The sequence below is a fragment of the Myotis daubentonii genome, chromosome 21, assembly GCF_963259705.1.
Source record: "Myotis daubentonii chromosome 21, mMyoDau2.1, whole genome shotgun sequence".
Classification (NCBI taxonomy): domain Eukaryota; kingdom Metazoa; phylum Chordata; class Mammalia; order Chiroptera; family Vespertilionidae; genus Myotis; species Myotis daubentonii.
The window spans coordinates 17,202,739-17,227,884 of record NC_081860.1 but is presented as its reverse complement, the minus strand read 5'-3'; the positions used below and the strand labels follow the sequence as shown (position 1 = coordinate 17,227,884).

Sequence of the window (25,146 nt, the reverse complement as noted above, 5' to 3'; positions counted from 1 at the left end):
CGTCTGAACAAGGGTCGTCCCGTCGGCAGTGCCCAGGGCTCTGGTCACGCTCAAGTCAGGAAGCCCTAGCAGCCCCTGGGCTCCCGCGTCGGCCTTCAGGCCTGATGGGCAGGGACTGCCTTGGCACACGTGTGTGTGTGTGTGTGTGTGTGTGTCCGAGTGTCCGTGTGTGTGTGTGTGTGTGTGTGTGTGTGTGTGTGTCCGAGTGTCCGTGTGTGTGTGTGTGTGTCCGAGTGTCCGAGCTGGCCCCACAGCAGGTGCGAGGCTGGCAGGACCACGGCCCCGCCCCCACGCTGGGTGGGGACTGTGGGAGTGGAAACCTTTGTCGTGCGCGTCTTCCCGTCCTGGACGGTGGCACCAGGAGCGACACGGGACACGGCAGGTGGGCTCGGGCCGCCATGTGCACTCGGCCTTCGCAGGAGCTGCCCAAGGGCCGGAGCCCGGAGGCGGGAGTGGAAGACGGGGCCTGCTCTGAGGTGCTGCTGAGCACCCGGTGCCGCCGCCCGCCCGGGGCTCTGAGAAGAGGGCGGACGGCACAGGACGGGCCAGGCGGTCCCGGGGCCGGCGGTGGCGGGCGTTTCAGCAGACAGGGCACCGAGAACGGCGCCAGGCCCGACCTGCCCTGGGGCTTCGCGGAGGCGTGGCCACGTGGGTTTCAGATCCACGGTGTGTGGTTCTTAGTGTGGGCTGTTCCATGTCGTACCTGGATGTGGGGGACGGGGTGCGGGGAGGGCCCCCCAGAGATATCAAGACAGACCTGGTGGCTCGGCTGGTGTGGCTCAGTGGTTGAGCATCAGCCTATGAACCAGGAGGTCACGGTTCAGTCCCGGTCAGGGCACAGGCCCGGGTTGTGGGCTCCATCCCCAGCGTGGGGCGTGCAGGAGGCAGCCGATCCACGATTCCCTCTCATCATCGATGTTTCTCTCTTTCCCTTGCCCTTCCTCTCTGCCATCAGTAAAAATATATTAGAAAAAAGACAAAAGACAGACCCGCTGGCTCGCTTCCCCAGTGGGTCTGGCCGCAATGCTTTTAAACCTCAGGCCGGCCTTGAGATCCATCACCCCGAGGGGTCACTGTTAGGAGAGCAAATTCTCTGTCCGACTCCCGTCCTGCAGATGAGTATCTCGCGAGTGACCTGAGTGGTGAGAGGAAGGAAAGAAAAGAACAATGTTGTCGTTTCTCTTCTTTCTTTCTCGCCAGCACGATGACAGATGCCCGCCCCCCGCCCCATGGGCTCTGCACCGAGGCTCTGGGCGCATCTCCTCACCCTCTGTTTTCTGAGCCGCCTCGGGGTCAGGGAGCACTGCTGGCGGGAGCTGTCCGGGGTCCTGAGCCGCCCTCGGCTGGGTCCCCTGGAGCATCGCCACCCAGAGGGTCCCAGCTGACCGCCCCCCACTCCCAGAGTGGGAGAAAGGAGGGCGTCTTTGTGGGAGAAGATGAGCAGCAGTGACGGACGCCTTCGGAAGCCGGGAACGTGGAAGGGTTTCTGGAGAAGGCTGTCACCTCACGGTCACGCCTCTACCCGGGGGTGGGGCGGTCTCTGACACGGAGTCACGGGTGAGGGCCGATGGGCCGAGCTGCGCGTGTGCACTGACACGCCTGTCCCTCAGGAGGAGCTGGGAGGCGGAGGCCCGTACTGTGACGGTGTGAGCGCCAGGGGGCGTGTGCTGGTCCCTGTGTTTTATGCACAGCGCTGGGGGCGACCGTGCGCTGGGGGCGACTGTGCGCTGGGGGCGACCGTGCGCTGGGGGCGACCGTGCTTGTTGTCGGTAAAATCAAGCGACGGAATCAGCATCGACACTAAAGACTGGCTCCCTCTCACCACTGGAGCCCGTTGTGGATTAGAGCGGCGTCTTCGGGGGAGTAGATGCTGTGACAGGCACGCGTCTGCCCTGAGCAGCTGGCCCTGGTCCTGGCGGGGGGAGGGGGGGCCGGTCCCGGCCACATGATCTCGTTCTGTTTTCAGAGCTCCATGGGGGGCCCTGGGGGGGGGGTCCCGCCACATTAGCACATGGCACTTCCTGTGTTTCACGCGCCATCTGCGCTGGGGGGTGGCCGATGCGGGCTCCAGCTGAAGGTGCTGAAGTCAGGCGGGGTGTGGCCCTGCCTTCCCTGTGGGCTGCAAGGACCAGAGGACCCCTGGCCGGCCTCTTATTTTTATATTTTTTAAAAATACGTGTGTGTGTGTTTTATTGATTCCAGAGAGAAGGGAGAGGGAGAGAGAGAGAAACATCCATGATGAGAGAGAAGCATGGACCGGCTGCCTCCTGCACACCCCACACTGGGGATCGAGCCCGCACCCCAGGCCTGTGCCCTGACGGGGAAGCCAACCCTGACCTCCTGGTGCAGGGGATGGTGTCAGCCACGGAGCCGCAGCACCGTTGGTAGAGGGGCCGGCTGCTGTGTGTGGGGAAGCAGCAGGGTTTAAAGGGCATCTTCATCCAAGACGCCAGCAGCCTGGGCCCACCGTGTCCACTCTGGTCGCTGCTCCAGGCTGCCAGGCCCCCTCCCCGGAGGTGGGAGCTGGAGAGCAGATGGGATCTCCTGAGAAGCAGCACAGGCCCCCGGCTGCCTCTTTGCAAGCAACCCTGCTTCTTCGGTCGCAGCTGTGGTTGTCATGGCGACAAGCGGTCGGAGGCAGTTGGAGAAAATGCGGACTCGGAGGGAGGGCGGGCGGGAGGCTGTGGACGTTTGGGGGGAGTCATACGTGGCCCAGCGACCTTGTACTGCCCTAGAGGGGACGCCTCTCCCGTTTGCCACGGGCACCAGCGCCAGGCGGCGGCAGGCCCGGGGTCGCCCTTCCCCGGGGTATCCGTGTCCTGGGAGATTCTCGCTCTCCATCCCTCACGCTCCCTCCACCGGGGACACTCCCAGGAGAGTGGGCTCTTAGTCCGTTCAGGCTGCTGACAAGCCACAGCGTTCAGTTCACTTCTGGAGGCTGGACGTCCCAGGTCCCGGTGCAGGCAGGCCCCGTTTCCGTGAGGACCTGGTGCACGATGGCCGCCCCGGCTGTGTCCTTGTGTGGGAGGCTCCGCGGCGCTCTCCACGGCCACTTCCTGGGGCCCTAATCCCTCAGGGCCCACCCCCTCGCCTCCCGAGTCCCCACCACCTGTCCAAGCCCCACCTCTTGCTACCATCACCTTGAAGGTTACCATGTGCATCGTTACCCGATGACTCTGGAGGGGGTGCCGACAGTCACTGTCCAGCAGGTGCTGTTGGCGCGGCTGTTGGTTTGTTTTCGAGGTGTTTGAGCCTGTCTGGCTCCCAGTGAGACAGCAAGGCCCTCCGGCAGCCGTCTGGGGGGCAGATCTCTTAGAAACAAGAGGGCACGGCACTGTCAGGGTCTGTGTGGACTGACCTAGCAAGGGTGCGGGACCGCAGAGGGAGTCCGGGGCACGTCCTGAATTTGCTTTCCTTAAAGGGGACAGCCACGTGCGGGAAGCCCTGTCCTACCCTCTGGGAGGCCTCGCCGGGCCAGGTGGGAAGTGCAGGCCGAGGGCCCTGGGAAGTTACCTCCGAGCTCAGGAGGGAACCGGCTCCAGTGGGACCCATGTAGGATGGTCCTGGGCCAGGCACCCCTTGCAGGAGGGGCCCTGCAGCTCCCCCAGGGCACACGTATGCACAATACTGCATGCACGGCCGTTTATTATGCACACAGTACACGCATGTGCAGTTTCTAACACATGCTACATGCAGTATCATTTATATGCACACATGCTACATACACATGGAGTTTGTGCACATACTGCATATGCACGTGGTTTGCATGTGCACATGCTGTATACAGGTGCAGTTTTGTGTACACACGCTACACAGTTTCTATGTACACATACTGCATGTGTGTGCCGTTTATGTGCACACATTACATACATGTGCTGTTTGTGTTTGCACTACATGCACCTGCTCTTTACATGCACACGTGCTACATGCGCTTGCTGTGTGCACGACGGTACCAATTGCATCTCCGGTTTTGGTTCCTTTCTCTCCCATCCCCAGGTGTGCGATGGTGCGGAGCCGCGGAGGCAGCAGCGCTCCGACCTCAACGGGCCCGTGGATAACAACAACGTCCCAGAGGTAGGGCCCGTCCGCAGCGCGCACCTCTCCAGGGTCCCCGTCCCACGCAGAGCGGGTCCCCGCGCAGGAGGGGTGAGGCGGCTGGCCCTGCGCTCAGCTCACACCGTGTGCTCCCGGGTCTGACCGCGCTCAGGCCGCCCCCTCTGGCATGTTCTACCCCCGGGCCATTCGACAGCGGCAACGCTGACACTGGGCAGAACGTTCTCTGTCGGGCTGTCCTGTGCCGTCCGGTGTTGGGAAGTGTCCCCGTCTCTGCCCTCCCCAGGCATCGCCCGATGGCCCCGGGGGGAGAAGTGACCCTGGTGCGGACCCGGCTCTGACAACAGCCAATGCACAAGGCGAGCAGCAGTCCCCTGTGCAGGGCCGGGGGAGGAGGGGGTAGGCCCACGAGGCCCAGAGCAAGCCCCTCCCTTTTCTGAGGGACGGGGCTTGGGCGAGAGGCTGACGTGGAGGTGACGATGGCAGGCGGGCGCTGTGCACCCCTTATCTCTCTGGCTGTGAACCCTCACCTGCGGAATATTAATTTTTAGGGAGTGGGAGGGGCGAGACACACACATCGATGTGAGAGACCATCGATGGGTCGCCTCCCGCACTCACCCCGACGGGCCCGGGGACCGAACCGCAGCCCGGCACGCGCCCCTGATGGGTCGAGCCCGAGACCCTGTGGCGGCAGGCGACACTCTAACCCAGGGGCGGGCAAACTTTTTGACTCGAGGGCCACAATGGGTCCTTAAACTGGACCGGAGGGCCGGAACAAAAGCATGGATGGAGTGTTTGTGTGAACTAATATCAATTCAAAGAAAACATCATTACATAAAAGGGTACGGTCTCTTTTTTATTTTTAGTTTTATTCATTTCAAATGGGCCGGATCCGGCCCACGGGCTGTAGTTTGCCCACGGCTGCTCTAACCACTGAGCACCGGCCGGCCCCTGCGCCCCGCCCACAGCCGCCTGGCCCTTCTCTCGCCGCTCGTCAGAGAACGGCCGTGTGGCCTCGGGGCTCCCGTCCAGCAGCGACCTGCTCACTGAGGTCCCGTGTCACCGACGCCTCTTGCCCCCCGTCGTGCGTTTCCGAGGATGGGGGGGGGGCAAGGCTTCCCTCGGCGTAGGTGACACGCGCCCTCCCGCCATGGGGTGCCTGAGCGAGACCCGCTCGCTGCCTGGAGCTGGCGCTTCGGGCGGGCAGGGTGCGCCTCGCCGTGCTGCTCCCTCCCCTGACCTGGGTTCTGGGCCGCCTGCTCACGGCTGCTCCTGTCTCTCCCGACAGACAAAGAAGGCGGCATCCTTCCCGAGCTTCGTGGCTGGTAAGCGACGTTGGACCTTCTCTCGGGTCGTGTGGGTGATGGCGAAGCAAGTGGTGCTGACTTGGGGGCCCCCTGCAGCGCCTGTGGAGAAGGCTCGCCGTGGATGCAGGTGGCGCTGGGACCGGGCAAGGTCCCCGTGCGCGTGGTCACTCGCGGGCTGCAGAGCCCGTGTGGGGTGTAGCTGTCACCCTTCTTCATCCTCTCGTCCGTTGACCCCGAGGTTGCCTCCGTGTCTCGGCTGTTAGTGACAGTTCCGCGAGGACGTAGGCGTGCGTGTGTCTTTCGAGTTCACGGTGGGGGTTTTGATGTGTGTGTGTTTTTTAAAGTAACGTATTGTGCTCAACAGCTTTTATTGTATTTTTATATGTTTTTATTGATTTCAGAGAGGAAGGGAGAGGGAGATAGAAACATCAGTGATGAGAGAGAGTCATGGATGGGCTGCCTCCTGCACGCCCCCCACTGGAGATCGAGCCCACAACCCAGGCATGTGCCCCGACCGGGAATGGAACCTGGGACCCTTCAGTCCGCAGGCCGACGCTCTAGCCACTGAGCAGCCGACTAGAGCAGTGGTTCTCCACCTTCTGGCCCTTTAAACACAGTTCCTCATGGTGTGACCCAACCATAACATTATTTTCATGGCTACTTCATCACTGTCATGTTGCTACTGTGATGAATCGTCATGTAAATATCTGATATGCAGGATGGTCTTAGGCGGCCCCTGTGAAAGGGTCGTTCGACCGCCAAAGGGGTCGCGACCCACAGGCTGAGACCCGCTGGGCTAGAGCATGTGTGTGTGTGTTTGATAAATGCCGGCAAGTGGAGTCGCTGGGTCCTATGGTAATGCTGCTCTTAGGTCTTTTTTTGAGGAACCTCCACACTGTTTTCCGTAGTGGCCGCACCAGCGAGCCTCTCTGCAGCCCGTTACTGTCAAAGGCAGCGCGGTCGCCGCTCCCCACGCCCTGCGGAGAGGCCTCCCCTCGGCTGGAGCCGTCTCGTAGCCTCGGCTTGTTCCAGCTGCCAGCCCCTCGCCCCCACGCCCAGGCGGTCTGCAGTTTGTGGCTCTAGTGCTACCCCAGGGCCTTGGCACCTGCCCCTGCCTCAGCCCGGAGAGCTCGCTCCCCCCTCCTCCCGTGGCTGGTTCCGTTCACCCTCCGCTCCTAGGGCAGCGCTGGGCCCTCCCCCCAGCGCTCACCACACGCCCTCCTGGCGCTTCAGTGTGCAGTGCGGCCGCGTCTGCCGGGAGCTCCGTGTGCGTTAGGTGCAGCACAGTCCTCATGCCGGGTGCGCTCAGGGTGCTTTGGGCCTGCGTGGGGATGCTGACTCATGGGGGATGCCGACTCGGGCGAAGTCACTTGACGTGACGTGGACCATTCTTGTGTGTGCCTTGGGCGTCCGGGGTCTGCCTCCGGGCGGGACAGGGTGGGCCTGGGATGACACCTCGAGGCCCCACTCCAGCCGCCTCCTCGCAGACCGGAGGGCGGGGGGCAGGCTCAGGGCCAGTGAGGTCACGGGGAGCCCTGTGCACACGCAGCTCCCGCAGTCCCTGTAGGAGGCAGGGGCGGGTCCAGGGCTCAGGATCTCCCGTCCCGGGTGCGAGGAGGGCAGGTGGGCTTCCTCCAGCAGCGAGGGGTCTGCAGCTCCTGTCCTCCTGCTGCTGCTGCTGTGCAGACACGTGTGATCTCCACACTCGGGGGGCAGGCGCCGTCAAGGGACCGGCCGCCTCCCCTTGTCCTGTCTCCCTCCGTGGTCTCAGCTCAGGGCAGCACAGGGTGGATTCTGCTTTGGGCTGCGTGCCTCCCCGTCGGCCCCTCCTCTGCTGCTCCCCTTCTCCCCCCGGTGCCAGGGCGGCGGGGGCCAGGGCGGTGGGGCCCAGCGCGGCCGGGGCGCAGGAGGCGGCCGTGGAGCAGGCGCCTCAGGTGGCGGCCCAGGGCCCAGGTGGCCCCTCTGCACCCAGGGGCCCGTCCCTGCCCCCAGATGGGCCCCAGGGCATTGGGGCTCCTTCGGGGAGCAGTGGGGCCAGTCTAGGGTGAAGCTCCTCGGGGGCCTGGATTGCCACGGGGACGGGGACCCCAGAAAAGCCAGGGAGCCGACCACGCCCTGCGGAGGCCAGGGGCACAGGCAGCCGCCTCCACAGGTGGAATTCAGAGGGACGCCCCACCCCCACCCCCGGGATGGGGGCCTGGGTGCCATGCAGCCCCGCACCCCACAGAGAGGAGGGTTCTGCTGGCCGAGGGCGGGCGGGGACCCCAGGCCTTTCCTGCAGCCAGAGCGGCGCCACCTGGTGGCCAGTAGCCGCCCTGCAGAGAGGCGCAAGGCGGCCCTGCTGTGGTGACCGCCCGACCACGGCTGCTGCTGGGGGGCAGGGGTTCCCGCTGGGCCCTCCGCAGCCTCCCCTCCTCGCTGACGTTGTGCAGGCTCGCTGAGACGAACGACAGTTAGGCTCCCGCCGCCTCTCAGCACCTTGTGACCCACGGACCCGGAGGGCAGCCGTGGCCGAGCCCTGCCAGGGGGGAGCAGGCCGGGCCGCTCCTGAGCCTGAACCTTCAGAACCCCGTGCTCCCAGCCCCACGGCCGTGAGCGTGGCCGCGCCAGGGAAGGAGGCGGGCGTGGCTGCTCTGGCATCCGGGCTCCCAGCGCCGGCGTATGGCCCGGGGGCGCGGGCAGCCGTGGGCCCGGGCACCTGCCGTGACCGCCCTGGGCTTTCACGGGCCCCAGCGCGGAGGGGCGCTCCGTGACGGGCGTGGTGGCCGCGCCCCGGGGCCTGGCTGGGACGCCTCCTGCCCCCCGGAGAGCTGACGGGGCCCTTCAGTTCCAGGGCCCTGCGAGCCAGAGGACCTCATCGACGGCATCATCTTCGCCGCCAACTACTTGGGCTCCACGCAGCTGCTGTCAGAGCGGAACCCATCCAAGAACATCCGGATGATGCAGGCCCAGGAGGCCGTGAGCCGGGTCAAGGTAGGGGGCGCCGGGCCCAGCCTGGAGGGAGCAGCGCCCACCCGGCCCTGGCAGGGGCTGCCCCAGGTGCCTTGGAGGGAGGGGCTGCCGGGCCCAGGCGGCTGCTCCCCGTGCGCACCGGCCACGGCCCCCAGAGGCAGGACGGTCTAGGGCAGCGATGGCGAACCTGTGACACGCGTGTCAGAGGTGACACGTGAACTCATTTTTTTGGTTGATTTTTTTCTTTGTTAAATGGCGTTTAAATCTATAAAATAAATATCAAAAATATTTACCATGATTTACTCTGGTTGCAAAGATCAAAAAATGTCTCTATGTGACACGGCACCAGAGTGAAGTGAGGGTTTTTCAAAACGCTGGCACGCCGAGCTCAGAAGGTTCGCCGTCACTGCTCTAGGCCCAGAGGCCACGCGAGGGGCAGTCGCCTCCCAGGGCTGCGGCTTGTAGCGCCGCTCGCTCATCCGTGAGAGGATCGTTGCTTGCGGGGGACGGGCCTCACAGTGAATTCTCCTCATGGCCTCGAGGAACACCCACCCCTCGCAGCTCCCCGTCGGGTGCGCCGGGCAGGCCGAGGCCAGGCCCCGGAGCTGATGGTTGGGGAGGGGGCGGCCTGTGGGTGCGCTGCCCTGGGGGCGAACGGCCCTTCCTGCTGTGCCCTCCTCAGCCTCGCCCTCGGGCCCTGTGCCCACTGGGGGTGGCCGCTCCCCGACCCTGGGCAGGAGGTCCGAGCGCTGGGGTGTGGGCCCCGACACGAACTAACTCCGCCCTCCTCTGTCTCCTCCCCACGCTGCCAGAGGATGCAGAAAGCGGCTAAGATTAAGAAGAAGGCGGTGGGTAGCCGCGGGGTCCGTGTGCTGAGCAGGTGGGGGGGGTGTCCCACCGGAAACACGGGTGACGCACAAATGCCTCTTCCTCTTCCCTCGGGTGACACGGGCTTTTGAATGAAGCGGCAGACGCTGTGTACCCGCCCCCGACGGAGAACTGAGTCCTGGCCCTTTTCCTTTCAGGCTCTGAGAGTCGGGTGCTGGGCTCACACAGACGTGTTTAAGGGGGGCATCGGAGCGGCCACGTGACGCGGTTCATGCCGGGCCCCCTGTGGAGAATTAATTAAACCGTTCCGATAGTTACAGACTCATTAAGTTTAATTTACTCAGCCCGGTAATAGAGGCTCCGCTCGCCCAGGGACCCTCCTCGCTGCAGACTCCGGAGTGTGACAGGCTGCGGGACGGGAGGGCCTTTGTTCTTTGTTTGCAAACCTGATCGGTTAGTGCGTGCCCGCCCTTCTCACAGCTCCGGTGCACGGACAGCCAGTGCCGGTGCGGAAGGCTCGGCTGGGCACCGCCTGAGCCTACACGGCGTGAAGTTCAGGCCTCCTTCCCCTGACTTCAGAGAGAGGAAGGGAGCGGGAGAGAGAAACATCCATGATGAGAGGAATCGGGCTCGGCTGCCTCCTGCACGCCCCCGACTGGGGATCGAGCCCACAACCCCGCCTGTGCCCTGACCGGAGTCAAACCCGGACCCTTCAGTCCGCAGGCCGACGCTCTGTCCGCTGAGCCGCGCCGGCCAGGGCCCGGCCCACTTTTTAGCCAGAAGGTTTTGAGCAAAAATCCTGGAACACAAGCTTGAAGGGCGCCTGGATGGGAAGGGACCGTTTGTAAAAACGGGGAGGAACCCCTCCCGCCCACGGGCTGTTTGCAGTGAGTCTTCGGCTTCTCTTGTCTGTGCGGTCATTCGCGAGCCGGTGACCGTGGCGGCCGAGCGCCCACACGACCCCCCTCCCTGAGCGCTGAGCGGAACGCGGGCTTCGGTTTCTCCGAGGGCGGCCCGCGACCCCCCCTCCCCGAGGGTTCCCAGCAGGGCGTCCGCCCCAGGTTTCCGGGGGGCATTCGCGCAGCTTCTGCTCGGTGGACGGGAAGATAAGGGCGTGGGCTCCACGGGGCTGCTGACCCCGTCCCAAAGCGGGCACCTGCGTCCTCGCCCGTCCGCCGTGATGGGGGCCCGCAGACGGGGCCGGGGCGGGTGACTGACAGAACAGCCCCTTTGACAGCGTCGCGGCGAGGGCAGCACGTCGCCGTCCACTGGGCCGTCCGCTCGCTTGGGGCGTGCTGCCCTCGGGGTTTTGGAAGCCGGGCCGAGCCTGCGGGGGTGAGTGAGGTGACGTTTCCATCGGAAGAAAACGCTGCGTTAACCCAGCGTCTGGGGAGGTTTCTTCCCGGGCCCGGGGGTACGGAGGCTCCCCTGGCGCGGACCGTGCCCTGGCGGGGGCCGGGTGTGGCTGAGACCGAGCCCGCGTGTGGAGTGCGGGCGGAGGGACTGGGTGCTGAGCGGACCGTGCAGCCTCCCTCTGCGCTCAGCCTCCTGGAAGCGCCGCCTCCCCTGCCGCTCGCTGGCTCGCTCCGCAGAGCGCAGTCACTGCAGCTCGGCTCTGGGCTCCTCAGCTCTCCCTCCGACGGCGGGTCCAGCCCGGGCGGCGTCCCCGAGGGTGTCCCCTGGGCTGGGGGACAGGCGGGTCCTGCCCAGCTGCTCCCGGGCCCTCACGGTGCCCCCGCCGCCCACAGCACTCCGAGGGGGACGCACAGACGCTGACGGAGGTGGACCTGTTCATCTCCACCCAGAGGATCAAGGTGCTCAATGCGGACACACAGGTGAGGGGGGGGAACGGGGGGGGGGCGTGGGTGGCCACGGGGTGCGGGCTGGCCGCAGTGGCACCCAGGTCCCAGGCAGGAGTGGGAGGTGGAGACGGTGGCAGGAGGCCGGGCGGGTGGTCCTGTGAGCTGGGGTCTGGCTGCCCGGAGGCGACTGGGGTGAGGGGTCTGGGTGTGGGCGGCCACGGGGTGCCCGGTGCTGGTGAGGGTGAAACGGAGAGAGTGGCGGCAGGAAATTGGTTTGAGAAACGTAAAGTGCCGGCCGGGATGGAGAGGAGCAACCGGGAAAGACTGGGGAGGCAGATGTGGTCGGTCGGCGGGAGGGGCTGGCCGTGCCGGGGGGGGGGGGGGGGGCGGGAGGAGGCCCCCCAGGACGCGCCTGCCATTGCCATGAGCTGGGAACTGGGGGGACCCCACCTCTGACACCGAGAGGCTGACCGGGCGGCTCTGACGGGCCAGAGTGGGGAGGGGCGGGGAGCCCCCTGTCCCTTCCCGTGTCCCTCCCTGGAACTGGTCCCTGTGGTTACACGCCACCCCCAGCCGAGCAGGACACGCCGCTGGGAAGAGAAGGGTCCTGGGAGGCGGGAGGCTGAGAAGCCTCTCTCTTTGTGGGGAGAGGACAAAGGGCCTTTGTGTGCAGCCGCCTTGGGTGATGGCCCTCCAGGGGTCCGTGGGGCCGGGGAGCTGCCGTGTCCCCGACGCGGCCCAGGCGGTGTGGGCTCCCCTCCCCCCTCCACGTGGAGGGTCTGGGCCAGGCCCGCGCTCTGCAGGGGGCACCCTGACCAGGCGGTCGGGCCTCCCCCGGGGATGAGGGCCCCCCAGCAACTGCATCCACGAGTGTCCTTTGGGGTAAATGCAGGCAGGTTGGCCCTGGTCTGAGTCACTGCTCTCCCGCTGTAGCTAACGCTGTGGTTCATAATGGGGGGAGTGCGACGGGGGGGGGGGGGGCTGTCCCCCAGGGGGCACTCAGGGCGGGAGGCCCTCTTGGCTGTCACAGCCTGGGCAGGTGGTGGGTGCTGCTGGCTGCCTGGGGGCGTGGCCAGGGAGGCGGCCAACAGCCACAGGGCGCAGGCCAAGAGGGGCCTGGCCCAGGCATCACGCGTGTCAGGGTCCAGGAACCACAAACTGGAGTGTTGTTGTTGTTTTTTAAACAAAACCCACTTATTTGCTTTTTAAACATTTTTATTGATGTCAGAGAGGAAGGGAGAGGGAGCGAGAGAAACACCAGTGATGAGAGGGAATCATGGATCAGCTGCCTCCTGCACACCCCCCACTGGGCATGGAGCCCACAACCCGGGCATGTGCCCTGACCGGGAATCGAACCCGGGACCCTTCAGTCTACAGGCCGATGCTCTAGCCGCTGAGCCACACCGGCCGGGGCTGGAGATGCTTTCCAGGCTGGCTGAGCGCTCCCTGACCCGCCCTCCCGGCAGGAAACCATGATGGACCACGCCCTGCGCACCATCTCCTACATCGCGGACATCGGGAACATCGTGGTGCTCATGGCGCGGCGGCGCGTGCCCCGGGCGGCCTCGCAGGACTGCATCGAGACCACGCCGGGCGCCCCCGAGGGCAGGAAGCAGTACAAGATGATCTGCCACGTGTTCGAGTCCGAGGACGTGAGTGAGCGCCGCGCGGGCCCCCAGCACTGCAGGCGCCTGGGGAACTCGGGCAGGTGGGGCCGCCTGGCTGGCGCTCGAGGGCCGAGGGGGACTGGGACCCACAAGAGGTCCGACAGCTTCCTGTCGAGGACGGGTGGGCGGGGCCGTCATCGGGCTTCTCGCTAAGAAGCCGCCGCCCCCAGAAGTGCTGTGGCCACGGCCCGCTTCCAGGAGACGTTGCACACACCCTCCTGCACCCCCTTCCACCGCAGGCAGGAGCCGGACAGGAGGGCGCTGCGTGTGGCTCAGGCCTGGGGACGCCTTAGGGCAGGAGGCCTGTCGGGAGCTGCCGTGTCCTCGTCCTGGGAGGAGTGCGAGGACTCCCTTGTGGGGGTGAGGGGACACCCGCAGCTGCCAGAGGGCAGGGCCCAGATGGTGGCCCCACCCAGGTGGCCGCTGGTGAGGAGGGCGGCGGGTCTGTGAGCAGAGGAACAGCTGGGGACCCTGAGGCGGCACCAGGACACCAGTGGCTCCTTGAGCCTCAGTTCCCCCCCAGGCAGGTCAGTGAGGTGCACAGAAGGTGCTGGGCCACAGCTGCCGCCCCTTGGAGTGGGGAGCCCGCAGCACAGAGATGCCTGGCGGGGACGGCCTCCCGGGGGCTGGGCAGCCCCTGCAAGCTGTCCCCTAGGGGTGCAGGGAGCAGGGCACCTTGGTCAGGTGGACACCCCATGGGGCCTCCGCGGGCTCTCGGGTGAGTCCAGGCCGGGGACGGGCCCAGGGCCTGTGCCCCCGTTGGAGGGAGAGGGGCGTGGGAAGGAAACACAGTGGTCACCGTGGTTGTGAGCAGGTCGCTGGTCAGCTTTGCCCTTTATTGAGGCTGTGCCTGCCCCACACTGTCCGGTGGGCAGCCAGGGCCCGGCCGCAGGAAGGGCCCCAGTTCCCCTCAGGCGTCCGCGCCCCTCCAGGCGGCCCTCTGAGGTGCCCTCCCCGCAGGCCCAGCTCATCGCGCAGTCCATCGGCCAGGCCTTCAGCGTGGCCTACCAGGAGTTCCTGCGCGCCAACGGCATCAACCCCGAGGACCTGAGCCAGAAGGACTACAGCGACATCATCAGCTCCCAGGAGATGTACAACGACGACCTCATCCACTTCTCCAACTCGGAGAACTGCAAGGAGGTGAGCCCCGGGCCCTGCACGGGCCACCCGCCCTGCCTGCCTCGGGCTCCTGCCTCCGTGGCGCTGAGCACTCGGGTGTGAGGAGGCGCCTGGTACCGAAGCACTGATGACAGCCCGTCTTAACGACCTTGAAAAGGCGCCTTTCCCGCTGGGCGGCCACTCCCAGCCCCGGGGGTGGGAGCGACCAGGAGTGAGGAGATGGGTGACAGGCGGCTCCTGAGAGACCTGTGAGGCCGAGAGAAGAAAAGGACGTTTTTAGGCAAAAGCAAACCAGGCTCAGGGTTGAGTCCAGGAGTCTTTGCTCCCAGGGTGGTTGGGAGGCCGGGGGGGGCAGGGGGTGTGGTGGTGGCAGCCCCGGGCACCTCACAGCCCCGCTCGCCTCCCCCGCCCCCGCAGCTGCAGCTGGAGAAGCACAAGGGCGAGATCCTGGGCGTGGTGGTGGTGGAGTCGGGCTGGGGCTCCATCCTGCCCACCGTGATCCTGGCCAACATGCTCAACGGGGGCCCCGCCGCCCGCTCGGGGAAGCTGAGCATCGGGGACCAGATCATGTCCATCGACGGCACCAGCCTGGTGGGGCTGCCCCTCGCCACCTGCCAGGGCATCATCAAGGTACGCCCGGGCCTCGCTCCCGCCGCCTCCCTGTGCTCCAGGCGTGGGGTCCAGAGACACCCTCCCCCCCCCAGGCGGTGCCTCCGCTGAAGCCAGAGAAGCCCGAGGTGTAGGCGACCAACCGTCTTGGTTTGCCTGGCCACCGGGAGGCAGGTCTCGGTAAGAGGGTGGGCCTGCTGCTTGCAGCTGAGGCCCCAGAGGGGTCAGGCGGAGGGTCTCTTGGGGACCCCGGGCGGAGGCCCCGCTGTGGTCTGTCCCCGCCCACCGTGGTTGTGCAGGACACCTCTCCCCCTCGTCAGCCTGACCCCAGGGGCTGGCCCAGCAGAGTGTCTACCTGGTGGGTGACCTCACGGACAGATGAGGAACGACATGCCTCAGGCAGCGGTGCCCGAGGCCTGGGCGGCGTGGAGCCTCCCGCCGGGGGCTGTGGGTGCTGGGCCACCAGCCCTGAAGGGCTGTGTGCGGCCACCCACCCCCTCCGGGCAGCCCCGAGCCGCCTCCGGGCTGAGGACTGGCCAGAGGAGCCGTGCGGAGGCCTGGCCGCCCTCCCAGAACCTGGGCGCTTGCCGAGCCTCGTTCTCTGGGGCCCGAGCTGCCTTGGCTCCAGGCGGCCCGTGTCGCGTGGACACTGGCAGATGCCCACGGAGCCAGGCGCTCCTGTCCCCCGGTCCTCCCCACAGGAAGGCACCCGGCTCTGCCCAGGGACCGGGGCCGGCGGGTGGCTGTGCCCAGGGCCATGGAGCCTGGCATCTGGCTCTGCCCGGAGCGGAGGGCAGCTCAGGGCACGGGGCCACAGCCCACCCTGCACCGGGGTTCCCTGCACACGGGTCAGGGTGGGTGACACCTTCACCCCTCACCCCTCACAGAGGGACATGGGCTCCTGTTCGGCGTGCTCACCCGACTCCTGTCCCGGCTCCGCAGGGTCTGAAGAGCCAGACGCAAGTGAAGCTCAACATCGTCAGCTGCCCGCCCGTCACCACGGTCCTCATCAAGCGGCCAGACCTCAAGTACCAGCTGGGCTTCAGCGTGCAGAACGGGATCGTGAGTCCGCCCCCGGGCCACGCTAGGGTTCGGGCGCCAGTCCGCCAGGGACACGGCCCGGCCGGGGGGGAGGCAGGGCCCTTGGGGCCCCGCAGCGTCAGACTCACTTCCACCCACAGCGAGCTGCCCGGCGGGAGCTGGTCTGCCCCCAACTCCGGGCCCGTCTGTCAGGCCCGAGCTCTCCAGCCCAGGCTCCTGTCTGCCTGCGTGGGGCCGTGCGTGCCCTTGGTCGGGGGAACCTCCTAGAAAGGCAGGGAGGACTCCCCGCGGCGGGTCCCCTTTCTCAGGGGCGAGGTCGCTCCCCAGGCTCCAGCGGAAGTGGCGGCGCTGTGGGCCGTCGGCGTCAGTGACCAGGCCACGGGCGTGCACGCGAGGCCCTGATGGCCGGCGGGCTGTCCTCGCTGGGACGCCGTGCCCACTGGCTCAGTGTGCCACGCAGCCAGGTTCCCTGGAAAAGTTTGCCGACATCGGCGTTAGTCTTGCTCAAGTGCCTTTTCCATTTTCAGCTTCATTACACCCACAGCACAGGCGTCGTTGGCAGACAGGCCCCGGATGACCCAGTTGTCGTTTTTTCTAAAAGGGTCCCTCCTCTCTTCCCACACCACCGCCCACCAAGGGACAAAGTCTCCAGCTGGGAGATGCCGCCTTCCTCTGAGAGGGGCAGCCTGCCCCCCAAACTCCAGCTGGGGTTGGAGAAGCGGCTGTGACAGGCGGGAGTTCCTTCTGGGGTTCCCTGGCCTTAGGTGTGAGGATCCCTGAAAAGACAAAAACCTTAGAGAGACGGTAGCCACTGGGCAGTGCCTGCAGGTGGAGTCCTTTCCCGTCTTGGGGGCAGGAGCGCCGGGCGGGGTGGTGGGACCGCGTGCTGACGGCCGTGTCTGCTCAGATCTGCAGCCTCATGCGGGGCGGCATCGCCGAGCGAGGGGGCGTCCGCGTCGGCCACCGCATCATCGAGATCAACGGGCAGAGCGTGGTGGCCACGGCCCACGAGAAGATCGTGCAGGCTCTGTCCAACTCGGTCGGGGAGGTGAGACCCGAGGCCCCAGGCGAGTCCCTGCGCGGGAGGGGCAGCACCAGACCCGGGGGCGGCGGGGCGGGGGGCACGTCCGCTGGCAGCGGGAGGGGAGGAAGGAGGCCTCAGCCCCTCTCTCGTTGGCAGATCCACATGAAGACCATGCCCGCCGCCATGTTCCGGCTCCTCACAGGCCAGGAGACCCCGCTGTACATCTAGGAGCCGAGGCCGGACCCCACGCTCCCCTGACGAGAGGGTCTGTCTTCCTCCACGGAGAGCAGGGGCAGTCAGTGTGTGCGCATCGAGCGGTTCTCGTCGCGGCGGACGAGGTGTGTGTACCTGTGCTGTGCAGTCTGTCCTCCGAGCCCCAGCGAGTCCCTGGAGACAGCCAGCTCCTGGGGCGGCAGGGATGGGGTCCTGGGAGGCCCCCGCTCTCAGGACGTCCTTGTAAGTGACGTTGGGGAGACACGATTGTCTTGAACTCTGAGGAGGAGCCGTCGCCGAGTTAAAGGAAGGACGAGGCCACCACATCCAGCTCCATTCTTAGAAACCCCGCGGGGCTGACTTAACTCCACAGGCCCCTCCTCAGACCCCAGGGTTTCCAGGTGGCCCACCTGCCGCCCGTCCTCACCTGTCCACGCTCCTCCCCGGGGACAAGGCGGGCAGCCTGGGCATCGCCCCTCTTTACAATCCCTGTCGACACACGTGCTTCCCAAACACACAGAAACCTCGCCCCCTGCGCCTCCTGGGGGCCAGGCGCCTCCCGGGAGCAGCCCCGTTGGGTGAAGGTGACCCCAGCCTGGCCCCGCCCCCGAGGTCAGTGCTGGCCGCCGGCGCGTGTCCGGGAGATACACTGTGATAAGAAGCCTTACCCGCTAACAACTGCGCTCGGATTCCCGTCGGCACGGCGTGCCGTGTGCTGCATGCGCCACGTAGGAAGCCTCGCTGACCCATAATAAACCCGACGTCATCCTCACCGTGTGTGGCTGGTTTGTTAACGGAGGCGCCAGACTCGCACTCACCTCTGCACGCACCGCGGCCGAGGACGGGACCTGGTGCCGCTCGCGTCCCTCCTGGCCTCTCCCCGCCCAGGTCGGCCAGGGGCCCAGCAGGGTCAGCGACGGTGACAGGTCACCTGGCTCACCCCTCTTCCCAGTGGGGAGCCAGGCTGCCGACCGAGGAGAGAGGCCACCTGGGGTCCCCCCGGGAGAGGTGCGTGCGTGCGTGGAACGGAGCCGGCCCCCCTCAGCGTCTCCTCACCTCGGGTCCCTGCAGCCTGTCCCGCGGCTCTGCCAGGCTTCTCTCTCCGGGGCCACCGTCCGGTGTCACCTGGCGTGGGGAGGCCCAGCCTGTCAGCCTGGGGACCTTGGACGATGGGACCCACCTGGCTGAGGGAGGCCCGCACCCTCGGGGGATGAGGAGGAGCCCACAGGAGTGGAGCTGGAGGGAAGGGACGCCTCCCCGTGGAGCCCAGGACGGGCTGAACAGCACCTGGGGAGGAAACCCACGGCTAACAGTGGGGTGGGGGGGCACCAAATGATACACCGAAAATCCAAATTCAAGAGCACGTCCAGCCCGGAGCCCCCCTACACACACACACACACACACACACACACACACACACACACACACACACGAGCCCGAGCTCCGCCCTGGTGCGGGGAGGGGGGCTGGCCTCACTCCCAGGTCTCAACTGCAGACAGCACCCCCAGGGCCTGGCCCAGGGACCCCGCGACCCCAGAGACGCTGTGAAGTAAAAGCCCCCTCCAGAGACCAGGCCGGGGGCTGCGCTGGAGATGTTGGGGGGCCCCTTGGAAAGCCCTCACCTAACTGCCTGCACAGGAACTTGGCTGGGGGACTTGCGAAGCCCTCAGCTGAGAAAAACCACATGCAAACGAATGAAACGGGGTTACAGTTTGTCCCCACGCACAAACGTTAATTCAAAATGGATCAGAGACCGACCTGTCAGACCCGAAACCAGTTACACAGAAGAAAACGGACCCGGGCACAGGGGGCATCTTACGAACTTGACCCAAAGGCCAGGGAAGTGAAGGCAGAAATGAATGAGCGACCACATCAAACTGAAAAGCTCCTGCAGCAAAGGCGCTGAAGAGACCGGATGGGAGGGGATATTTGCAAACAGCAGCTCCGACAAAGGGTTACTTTCCAAAATACAGGAATAAGGCGTCCAACTCCACGCCAAACAGCCCAGTCAGAAAGCGCCCTCTCCCGACAGGACAGTCGGGGAGACGCAGATCAAAGCCGCAGAGCTCCCCCTCCCCCCTCCCCCCTGCCAGAGAGGCAGCAGCAGCAGGACAAGCAGCAAGTGGGGGGGAAGCTATGGGAGGGGGGACCCTCACTCACTGCTGGTGGGGATGCGATGGTGCAGCCACTAGGGAAAGGGCCTGGCGATTCCTAAGAAATTGAGCACAGAGCTGCCACACGGCCAGCAGCCCCTCCTGGGTATGTGCCCCAAACCCTCCAAACCCTGTATTCACAGAGACACTGCACCCCTACGTCCGCTGCGGCAGCATTCACGGTGGTCGACACGTGGAAACAACCAGTGTCCGCGTTAGAGGACCAGGCACATGTACACAACAGGACACTACTCAGCCCTAAGCAAGGGGAACAGCGCCATTTGCAACATGGCCGGACCCGAGAACATGCTGAGTGAGCTACGTCCGACAGACAACGCTATGAGCCGTACGGTCTCTCTCCTTCGTGGACATAAAACTGAAACTCGGGGACACAGACCGCAGTGCGGTGGCTGCCAGAGGCAAAGCAGGGGGAGGGGTCCTAATAGACGGTGACGGGCAAGATGTGACTTTGGGTGCCGGGCGCACGGTGCCATAGACGGGCCTTGTAGCCTGGAAACCCTCCCTGCACCCCATGTGGTCGCCCTCTCGGCCACGTGTGAGCCGCTCGCCACAGGAGGGCCAGGACCGGGAAGTCTGTCTGGACCCCAGGGTCATAAAGGCGTGGAAACTGCCCTAAAACGCTGATCACTTACCCGCACTCCGGCCGCACTCCAGGCCGCCCGCTCAGGCCCAGCCCCGCGGTGACGGCACTGAGGAGGCACGCCAGCTCCCGGGGCTGCCATCGTCGCCCCGCATCCCCGGCTCGGTGCTTGCAGCCCTTCCCTCCGCACATCTCATCCCCCAGCCCCTTCCCTTAAATAAACCCCATGTTTCCTCATCCACCGTCGGACGGCGGGTTAGCCCGTCCGCCCACACCACCACGTTATTAACCTTGTCCTATGAACCAATGCCAGTCCCCCCGACATTTAATTTTTTAAAAAAGAGAGAGAACCTAGAGAGCAGGTTTCCCGCTTCCCAGTCTGTGCCAAGTGCTCACTCCTCACCTCAGTGTCCCCGGGGTCCTGCCTGTCCCAGAGGCGGGGCGGGAACCTGCGGCTCTCAGTGGTGGGAGGCAGCGGCCAGTCGATCCCGGCGGCCACAGCTGACCGTCACACGGCTCCTTCCCCGACCTGTTCCTGGGCTGGACACACCCGGCTCCCCTCCTCACATCGGCCGCCGTGACCGCAGAGCAGAGGGCCCATCCAGTCCTCCCCACGCCGGGCCCGGGGGCTGTCGCGGCCTCGTCCAGTGCAGGGGCCTCGGTGGCTGTTCAGGTGCTGGTGGCTGCGCTGTGAGTCCAGGTGTTGCCACAGCTGCAGAGGTGCCCCAGGGCCCGCGTGGGGACGTGGCCAAGTACAAGGTGCCAGCTGCTGGCTGCTCCTGCAGACGCCCCACAGGGGGGTGTTTTGCACAGAAATGGCTGACAGCCTGGGTCCTCCCACCGCCTGGCGGGGCCAGCAGAGACCTGCTTTCTCGGGAGAACACGGACCTGGGGTCACGGGCCTCTCCCCTAGACCTCCACCCTCCAGGCCAGTCCAGGGGGGAGGCAGATCCAAGAAAACGGGAAGCAGCGGCTTGTCCCAAGAGCTCCTGTGACGGATCCAACCACAGTGTCTGCTCCGCGGTCCTCGCACCAGGTAGGGGCGGTGGAGAGCGCCGGGCGGGGCCCCCACGGGGGGAGGGCTGAGAGAGGGGGCGCTCCACAAAGCCCCTTCCACGCCTGTCCCCCTTCGTACATGTTGGCACGGTTCCCTCAGCCCCGCGGGCAAAGCAGGGCCCAGGACAGGAGAAAGCAGCCTCAGCCTCCGTGCCCCTCTGTCCACGTCGGGAACCAAATCGGGGAGAATCCTGGCGGGAGACACTTCGCATCTTCATTACCCGACAGTCGCCTGCCCCTGGCTTCTTGTGCGGCTGGTCAGTCCTCGGTGTGACTGGGCTGGGCAGGACGTGTGTCCCCCAAGGATACGATGGACCGGCTCCCCCGGGGGAGGGGCCAGCGGCCACCCCCAGGTCCTCCGGGGCCGCCTCTCCCCACAGGCACGGCTCCCCCGCAGGCCCCTGTGACGCCAGCCTGTCCGTGTCCACGCCCACAGCTGGCGGCTCACACCTGGTCCAGCACGGCCGCACTGAAGATGGCCCCGTCCATGGGGCGCTCCGCAGGGGAGAGGGGGCGGCTGGAGCGCCCCAGAAACTTAGCCACCAGGCCCCCGGTGCCTGCGTGGGCCTCGCTGTCCACGACGGAGCGTGGCCGCTGTTTGGCGACGGCCGGTGAGGCCTCGGGCTCTGGGCGCCCCGGCGGTTCCCAGGTGTCAGGGTGCCCGGGTGGGGACGGCTGATGTCGGCGGGCACAGACAGCCACGGCGGAGCGAGACCGGGAGACTGAAAGTCAAGGGGAAAGACGGCGTGGGGAAACAGGCCAAACCACACAGCACCGAGGGCGGCTGCCCGTGCACCTCGGAAAAGCCGACACGCAGGGACCCGCGTTCCGCCGGGAGCTCTGGGTCCTGGGGTGGCGCTGGGCGTGGCCCTGCTTCCTGGTCCCTCCTGGCCCCTCAGCCCTGAGCGAAGGTGGCACTGACCCAGCGGGGCCGAGGGGCTGCGGACGGCACAAGCCACGCGGCCGGGAGAAGGGCCGCAGGCAGACGCCCCTTCTGTCCCTCGGCTGGAACAGCGCCCTGGGCAGCCCGGGAGGGAGGACAGAGTCCGAATCTGAGCAACAAGGTCCCAGGCGGACGCTGGCAGGGGGAGTGCACAGCCCGGGCCCGGCCCGGAGGGAGACCGCAAGGCTCACGGTCAAAGCCTGGCGCTCGGCACTTCGGCCCAGAGGCTGTGCTGGGGCCTGGCCGGCCGACCCGGTGGCTCTCATCACCCCAGACTCCCCCCCAACCCCCCACCCCCCGTCCCGGCAGAGCGGAGCGGAGCAGAGCAGAGGGCCTGCAGGCGCCACAGCCGGGGCCTCAGACTGTCCACCTCCCTTGGGGACCGAACATCAGAGCCCGTGTCACTGTGGCCGGGCAGGGCTCCCAGGGCTCCCAGGGCCCCCGAGGCGTTCAGACCGTGGCTGCAGGTGGGGGGGCAGGTGGGGGGCAGTCGTACCTGCTGCCCCGGACGAGCACGCGGTGGGGTCGCTGCTGGAGCGGGCCAGGCGGCCAGGGCCCGGAGGTGTCCGTGTGCCCAGGCCGGGGCCCCCGGGGGATGTGAGGCCGGGGTGCCGGGCTGGCGGCGGGGCTCCCGCGGGGCCATCGGGGGACAGGTGGCTGGGGCCCAGGGCGGTGGCACCCTGGGAGCCTGGGCAGCTGGTGCTCTCTGAAACCAGTAAACACGTATTAAAAAAAAAGAAAAAGGAAAGGATAAATATCTTCTCTCCAATCCGACGGGTGAGGCTACCTTGTGCGCAGAAGCTGGCAGAGGCGTCCGGATCCCGGGAGCTGGTCTGGGCCCCCTGCTGGTCTGTGTGCGGGACCTACAGCCAGAAACAGGCAGCGAGGGGCCGGTCAGGAGGGCGACTCGGAACCCACCGTCTCGTAGGAAACGCTGGGAGGCGAGCACTAATGTTCCCCCCGAAAGTCCGGGGTTTGAGGTGGAGGACGCCCTGGCCAAACTCAAGGCCGTTTCTCTGTGACTTTTGATGTTTCTGTCTCTTTCTCCCTCTCCCTTCCTCTCTGAGATCAATACAAAAATATTTTTAAAAATATATAAAGGCACCCTGGCCGGTGCAGCTCAGTGGATAGAGCATCAGCCTGTGGACTGAAGGGTCCAGGGTTCGATTCCCATCAGGGCACACGCCCGGGTTGTGGACTCGATCCCCAGTGTGGGGTGTGCAGAAGGCAGCCGATCAATGCTTCTCTGTCATCATTGATGTTTCCATCTCCCTCTCCCTCTCCCCTCCCCTCCCCTCCTCTCTCTGAAATACACACACACACACACACACACAGGCAGTGGAAGTGGGGGAAAATGTATCTGTCAGGCTCAGACACGCCTGAGGGGCCGGGGGAAGAGGCACAGACACTGGGGGGTCCCAGGTTCTGTCTGGCCTGCCGCCTGCCCCCACCACGGCTGGTGACACCGCATCCCACCGGCTCGTCCAAGGCTCAGAGACGTGCGGGCAGCAGGCCGCGTGCAGGGAGCCGCTTCCGGGCGGGTCTCACCTGGCTGGGCGGGGCCGGGCCCACCACGGCCTCGTAGGGCGGGGGCAGCTCCGTGGGGTAGAGCAGGCCGGGGCTGTTGATGGCCGCGTCGTACAAGGTGCCGAATGGAGCGGGAGCCAAGTCCAGGCGGAGGCCCCTGAGGAGGCAAACATCGCCTGTCACCCCCGGGGAGGACCCCAAAGGCTGACACGGCGCTTGTCAGCCCCCCGGGGAGGACACATCGTGTTTGTGAAGTAAAAGCCTAATTCGCTCTGCAGTTTTAGCTTTTCTGGAAAGATAACTCCATTTCCAATAAACTCAATGGCTCTGTCCATTAAAATTAAAATTAAAGCCTGGCCAGCGTGGCTCAGTGGTTGAGCGTTGACCTATGAACCAGAAGGTCACGGTTCAGATTCCCGGTCAGGGCACGTGCCCGGGTTGTGGGCCCCATCCCCAGCGGGGGGCGTGCGGGAGGCGGCCGATCAGTGCTTCTCTCTCATCATGGATGTTCCTATCTCTCCCTCTCTTTCCCTGGGTTTCCTGGGTTTGGTTCTGTGTCCTGGAGAGACACCCAGAGAAACTTCTCGCTCTGAGCCACTTCCCTCCGCTGCTCACGCTTGTTCTCTGACCAACCGGCTCTCATGGCCTGCGCTCCCCCCCCCCCCCCCCCCATCCACAGCTTCTCTGCTGAAGATGGGCAGGGCCTCTGCCACGTGCACCTGCCCGATCGTTCCCCATCTCCCTGGCGTCAGCCCGTCCCCAGGCACCGCGGACACACCCACCTGTGGGCCTCGGCCGGGGGCGTGCAGGTGTACTCCGGGGGGTAGTAGGGGGGAGGCGGCAGAGGGGGGACGAACTCCTCGAAGTCCAGCGTCTGGTGGAGGACGGTGCCGTGCGGGGTCACGCAGGCAGGGCTGGAGGAGTGCGCCCTGTGAGGAAGGAACTGGAAACAGAGGTGCACCGTGACTGGGGCGCCGTGTGTGGCCCGTGTCCAGCTGACCTAACTGCACGTGAGCTTCAGTTTGGGGCTTACGTCATTTAAACTGTTGGGCCTTGCCGGCTAAACACAGATTCGACTATATTTATTTTTAGATTTTAAAACTGATTTTTAGAGCGAGGAAGGGAGGGAGAAGGCGAGCCACATCTATTGGTTGCCTCCCCCACACACACTCACCGGGACTGGGGAACGAACCCACCGCCCTCTGGTGTGCGGCCAATGCTCTGACCACTGGGCAACACCAGCAGGGCTGTAACCAGCTTTTCATTCCTCAGACGCCCACCAGTCCTGGTCTGTCTGATAGAGACGCAGCGCCCGCCACCCAGACGCACTTCTGTTGACCCCAGGCCTCATGAAGGTCCCTGTGGGTCCCAGGAGAGCTGGGCACAGTGATGCTGGGCCGGGCCTGGTGACCTGGCGGTGAAGATGCTGGTGACCCTGCTGGTGCTGGTGCCAGGAGTGGCGTTGCGTCTCCCCCTGACCCCTCACCAGCACAGAGACCAGGCCACGGGCCCTAGTTACACAGCCCTTCCTGCAGGGCCCTGCTTTACAAAGCATCTGGCCGGAGCCCGGCCGGCGTGGCCCAGTGGCTGAGCATCCACCTCGGAACCAGGAGAATGTCCACTCTCCCACGTCCGACGGTCCCCACCCGCCGGAGGAAGGGCTGGGCCCTCACCAGGTGCAGGATGTCGGTGGAGACCATCTGCATGCAGCACATGGCGGTGGCCAGGGCGCACACGATGGTGGAGAGGATGTTGAGGGCGCACACGCTGAAGAGCAGGTCCTGCGAGGAGAGACGCGGAGAAGGTCAGCTCCCCGGGCAGCCCGGGCAGGCCCTGCGCACGCCTTCAACCCCAGGACCAGCCTGCCAACCGCCTCCGCCTCACGGACGCTTTCTCCTGTGATGTTTTATTTTCATCATCAACACTGGCCTTGCCCGGCTGGTGTGGCTCAGTGCTGAGCGTCAATCTATGAACCAAGAGGTTGCTGGTTCGATTCCCGGTCAGGGCACAGGCCCGGGTTAGGCTGGATCCCCAGTGTGGGGCGTGCAGGAGGCAGCCGATCCATGGTTCTCTCTCATCATGGATGTTTCTCTCTCCCCCTCTCCCTTCTTTGAAGTCAGTAAAAAAAAATTTATTTTTTTAAAAAAGGGAGCATCAGCAGCCTTCTGTTCCCTGACGGCGGGACAGCAAACACATTAGGAAGCAGGAGTCTGAAATTCGTCAAGACTTTCCATCCATTGCCACCCTCCAC

At 65.6% G+C, this 25,146-nt stretch overlaps 2 protein-coding genes across 10 annotated transcripts in view; one reads left to right on the top strand and one right to left on the bottom strand.

Annotated features, from left to right (window-relative positions):
- APBA2 (amyloid beta precursor protein binding family A member 2) overlaps positions 1–17,387 on the top strand; it is a 38,430-nt gene extending 21,043 nt beyond the window's left edge. For 3 of the 6 annotated variants that reach the window (XM_059678342.1, XM_059678341.1, XM_059678340.1), the window contains exons 4-12: positions 3,997–4,074; positions 5,342–5,378; positions 8,188–8,333; positions 9,125–9,160; positions 10,889–10,975; positions 12,409–12,594; positions 13,570–13,749; positions 14,146–14,358; positions 15,280–15,645. In XM_059678342.1, coding sequence (XP_059534325.1) covers positions 3,997–4,074; positions 5,342–5,378; positions 8,188–8,333; positions 9,125–9,160; positions 10,889–10,975; positions 12,409–12,594; positions 13,570–13,749; positions 14,146–14,358; positions 15,280–15,645 — 1,329 coding nt within the window. Of the gene's footprint in view, positions 1–3,996; positions 4,075–5,341; positions 5,379–8,187; positions 8,334–9,124; positions 9,161–10,888; positions 10,976–12,408; positions 12,595–13,569; positions 13,750–14,145; positions 14,359–15,279; positions 15,646–16,285; positions 16,427–16,558 lie in introns of those variants that run through there. The other 3 variants (XM_059678343.1, XM_059678345.1, XM_059678344.1) reach the window with 3 other exon arrangements.
- The window catches only part of ENTREP2 (endosomal transmembrane epsin interactor 2), a 57,700-nt gene continuing 45,970 nt past the window's right edge, over positions 13,417–25,146 (bottom strand). For 3 of the 4 annotated variants that reach the window (XM_059678346.1, XM_059678349.1, XM_059678348.1), the window contains 10 exons: positions 24,569–24,676; positions 23,678–23,838; positions 22,917–23,052; positions 22,156–22,231; positions 21,865–22,074; positions 19,773–21,147; positions 17,672–17,740; positions 16,171–16,894; positions 15,256–15,847; positions 13,417–13,974 (listed from right to left, as the gene is read on the bottom strand). In XM_059678346.1, the coding sequence (XP_059534329.1) occupies positions 20,870–21,147; positions 21,865–22,074; positions 22,156–22,231; positions 22,917–23,052; positions 23,678–23,838; positions 24,569–24,676 (969 nt within the window). In that variant the 3' untranslated portion in view covers positions 13,417–13,974; positions 15,256–15,847; positions 16,171–16,894; positions 17,672–17,740; positions 19,773–20,869. The remainder of the gene's footprint in view (positions 13,975–15,255; positions 15,848–16,170; positions 16,895–17,671; positions 17,741–19,772; positions 21,148–21,864; positions 22,075–22,155; positions 22,232–22,916; positions 23,053–23,677; positions 23,839–24,568; positions 24,677–25,146) is intronic. The other variant, XM_059678347.1, reaches the window with a different exon arrangement.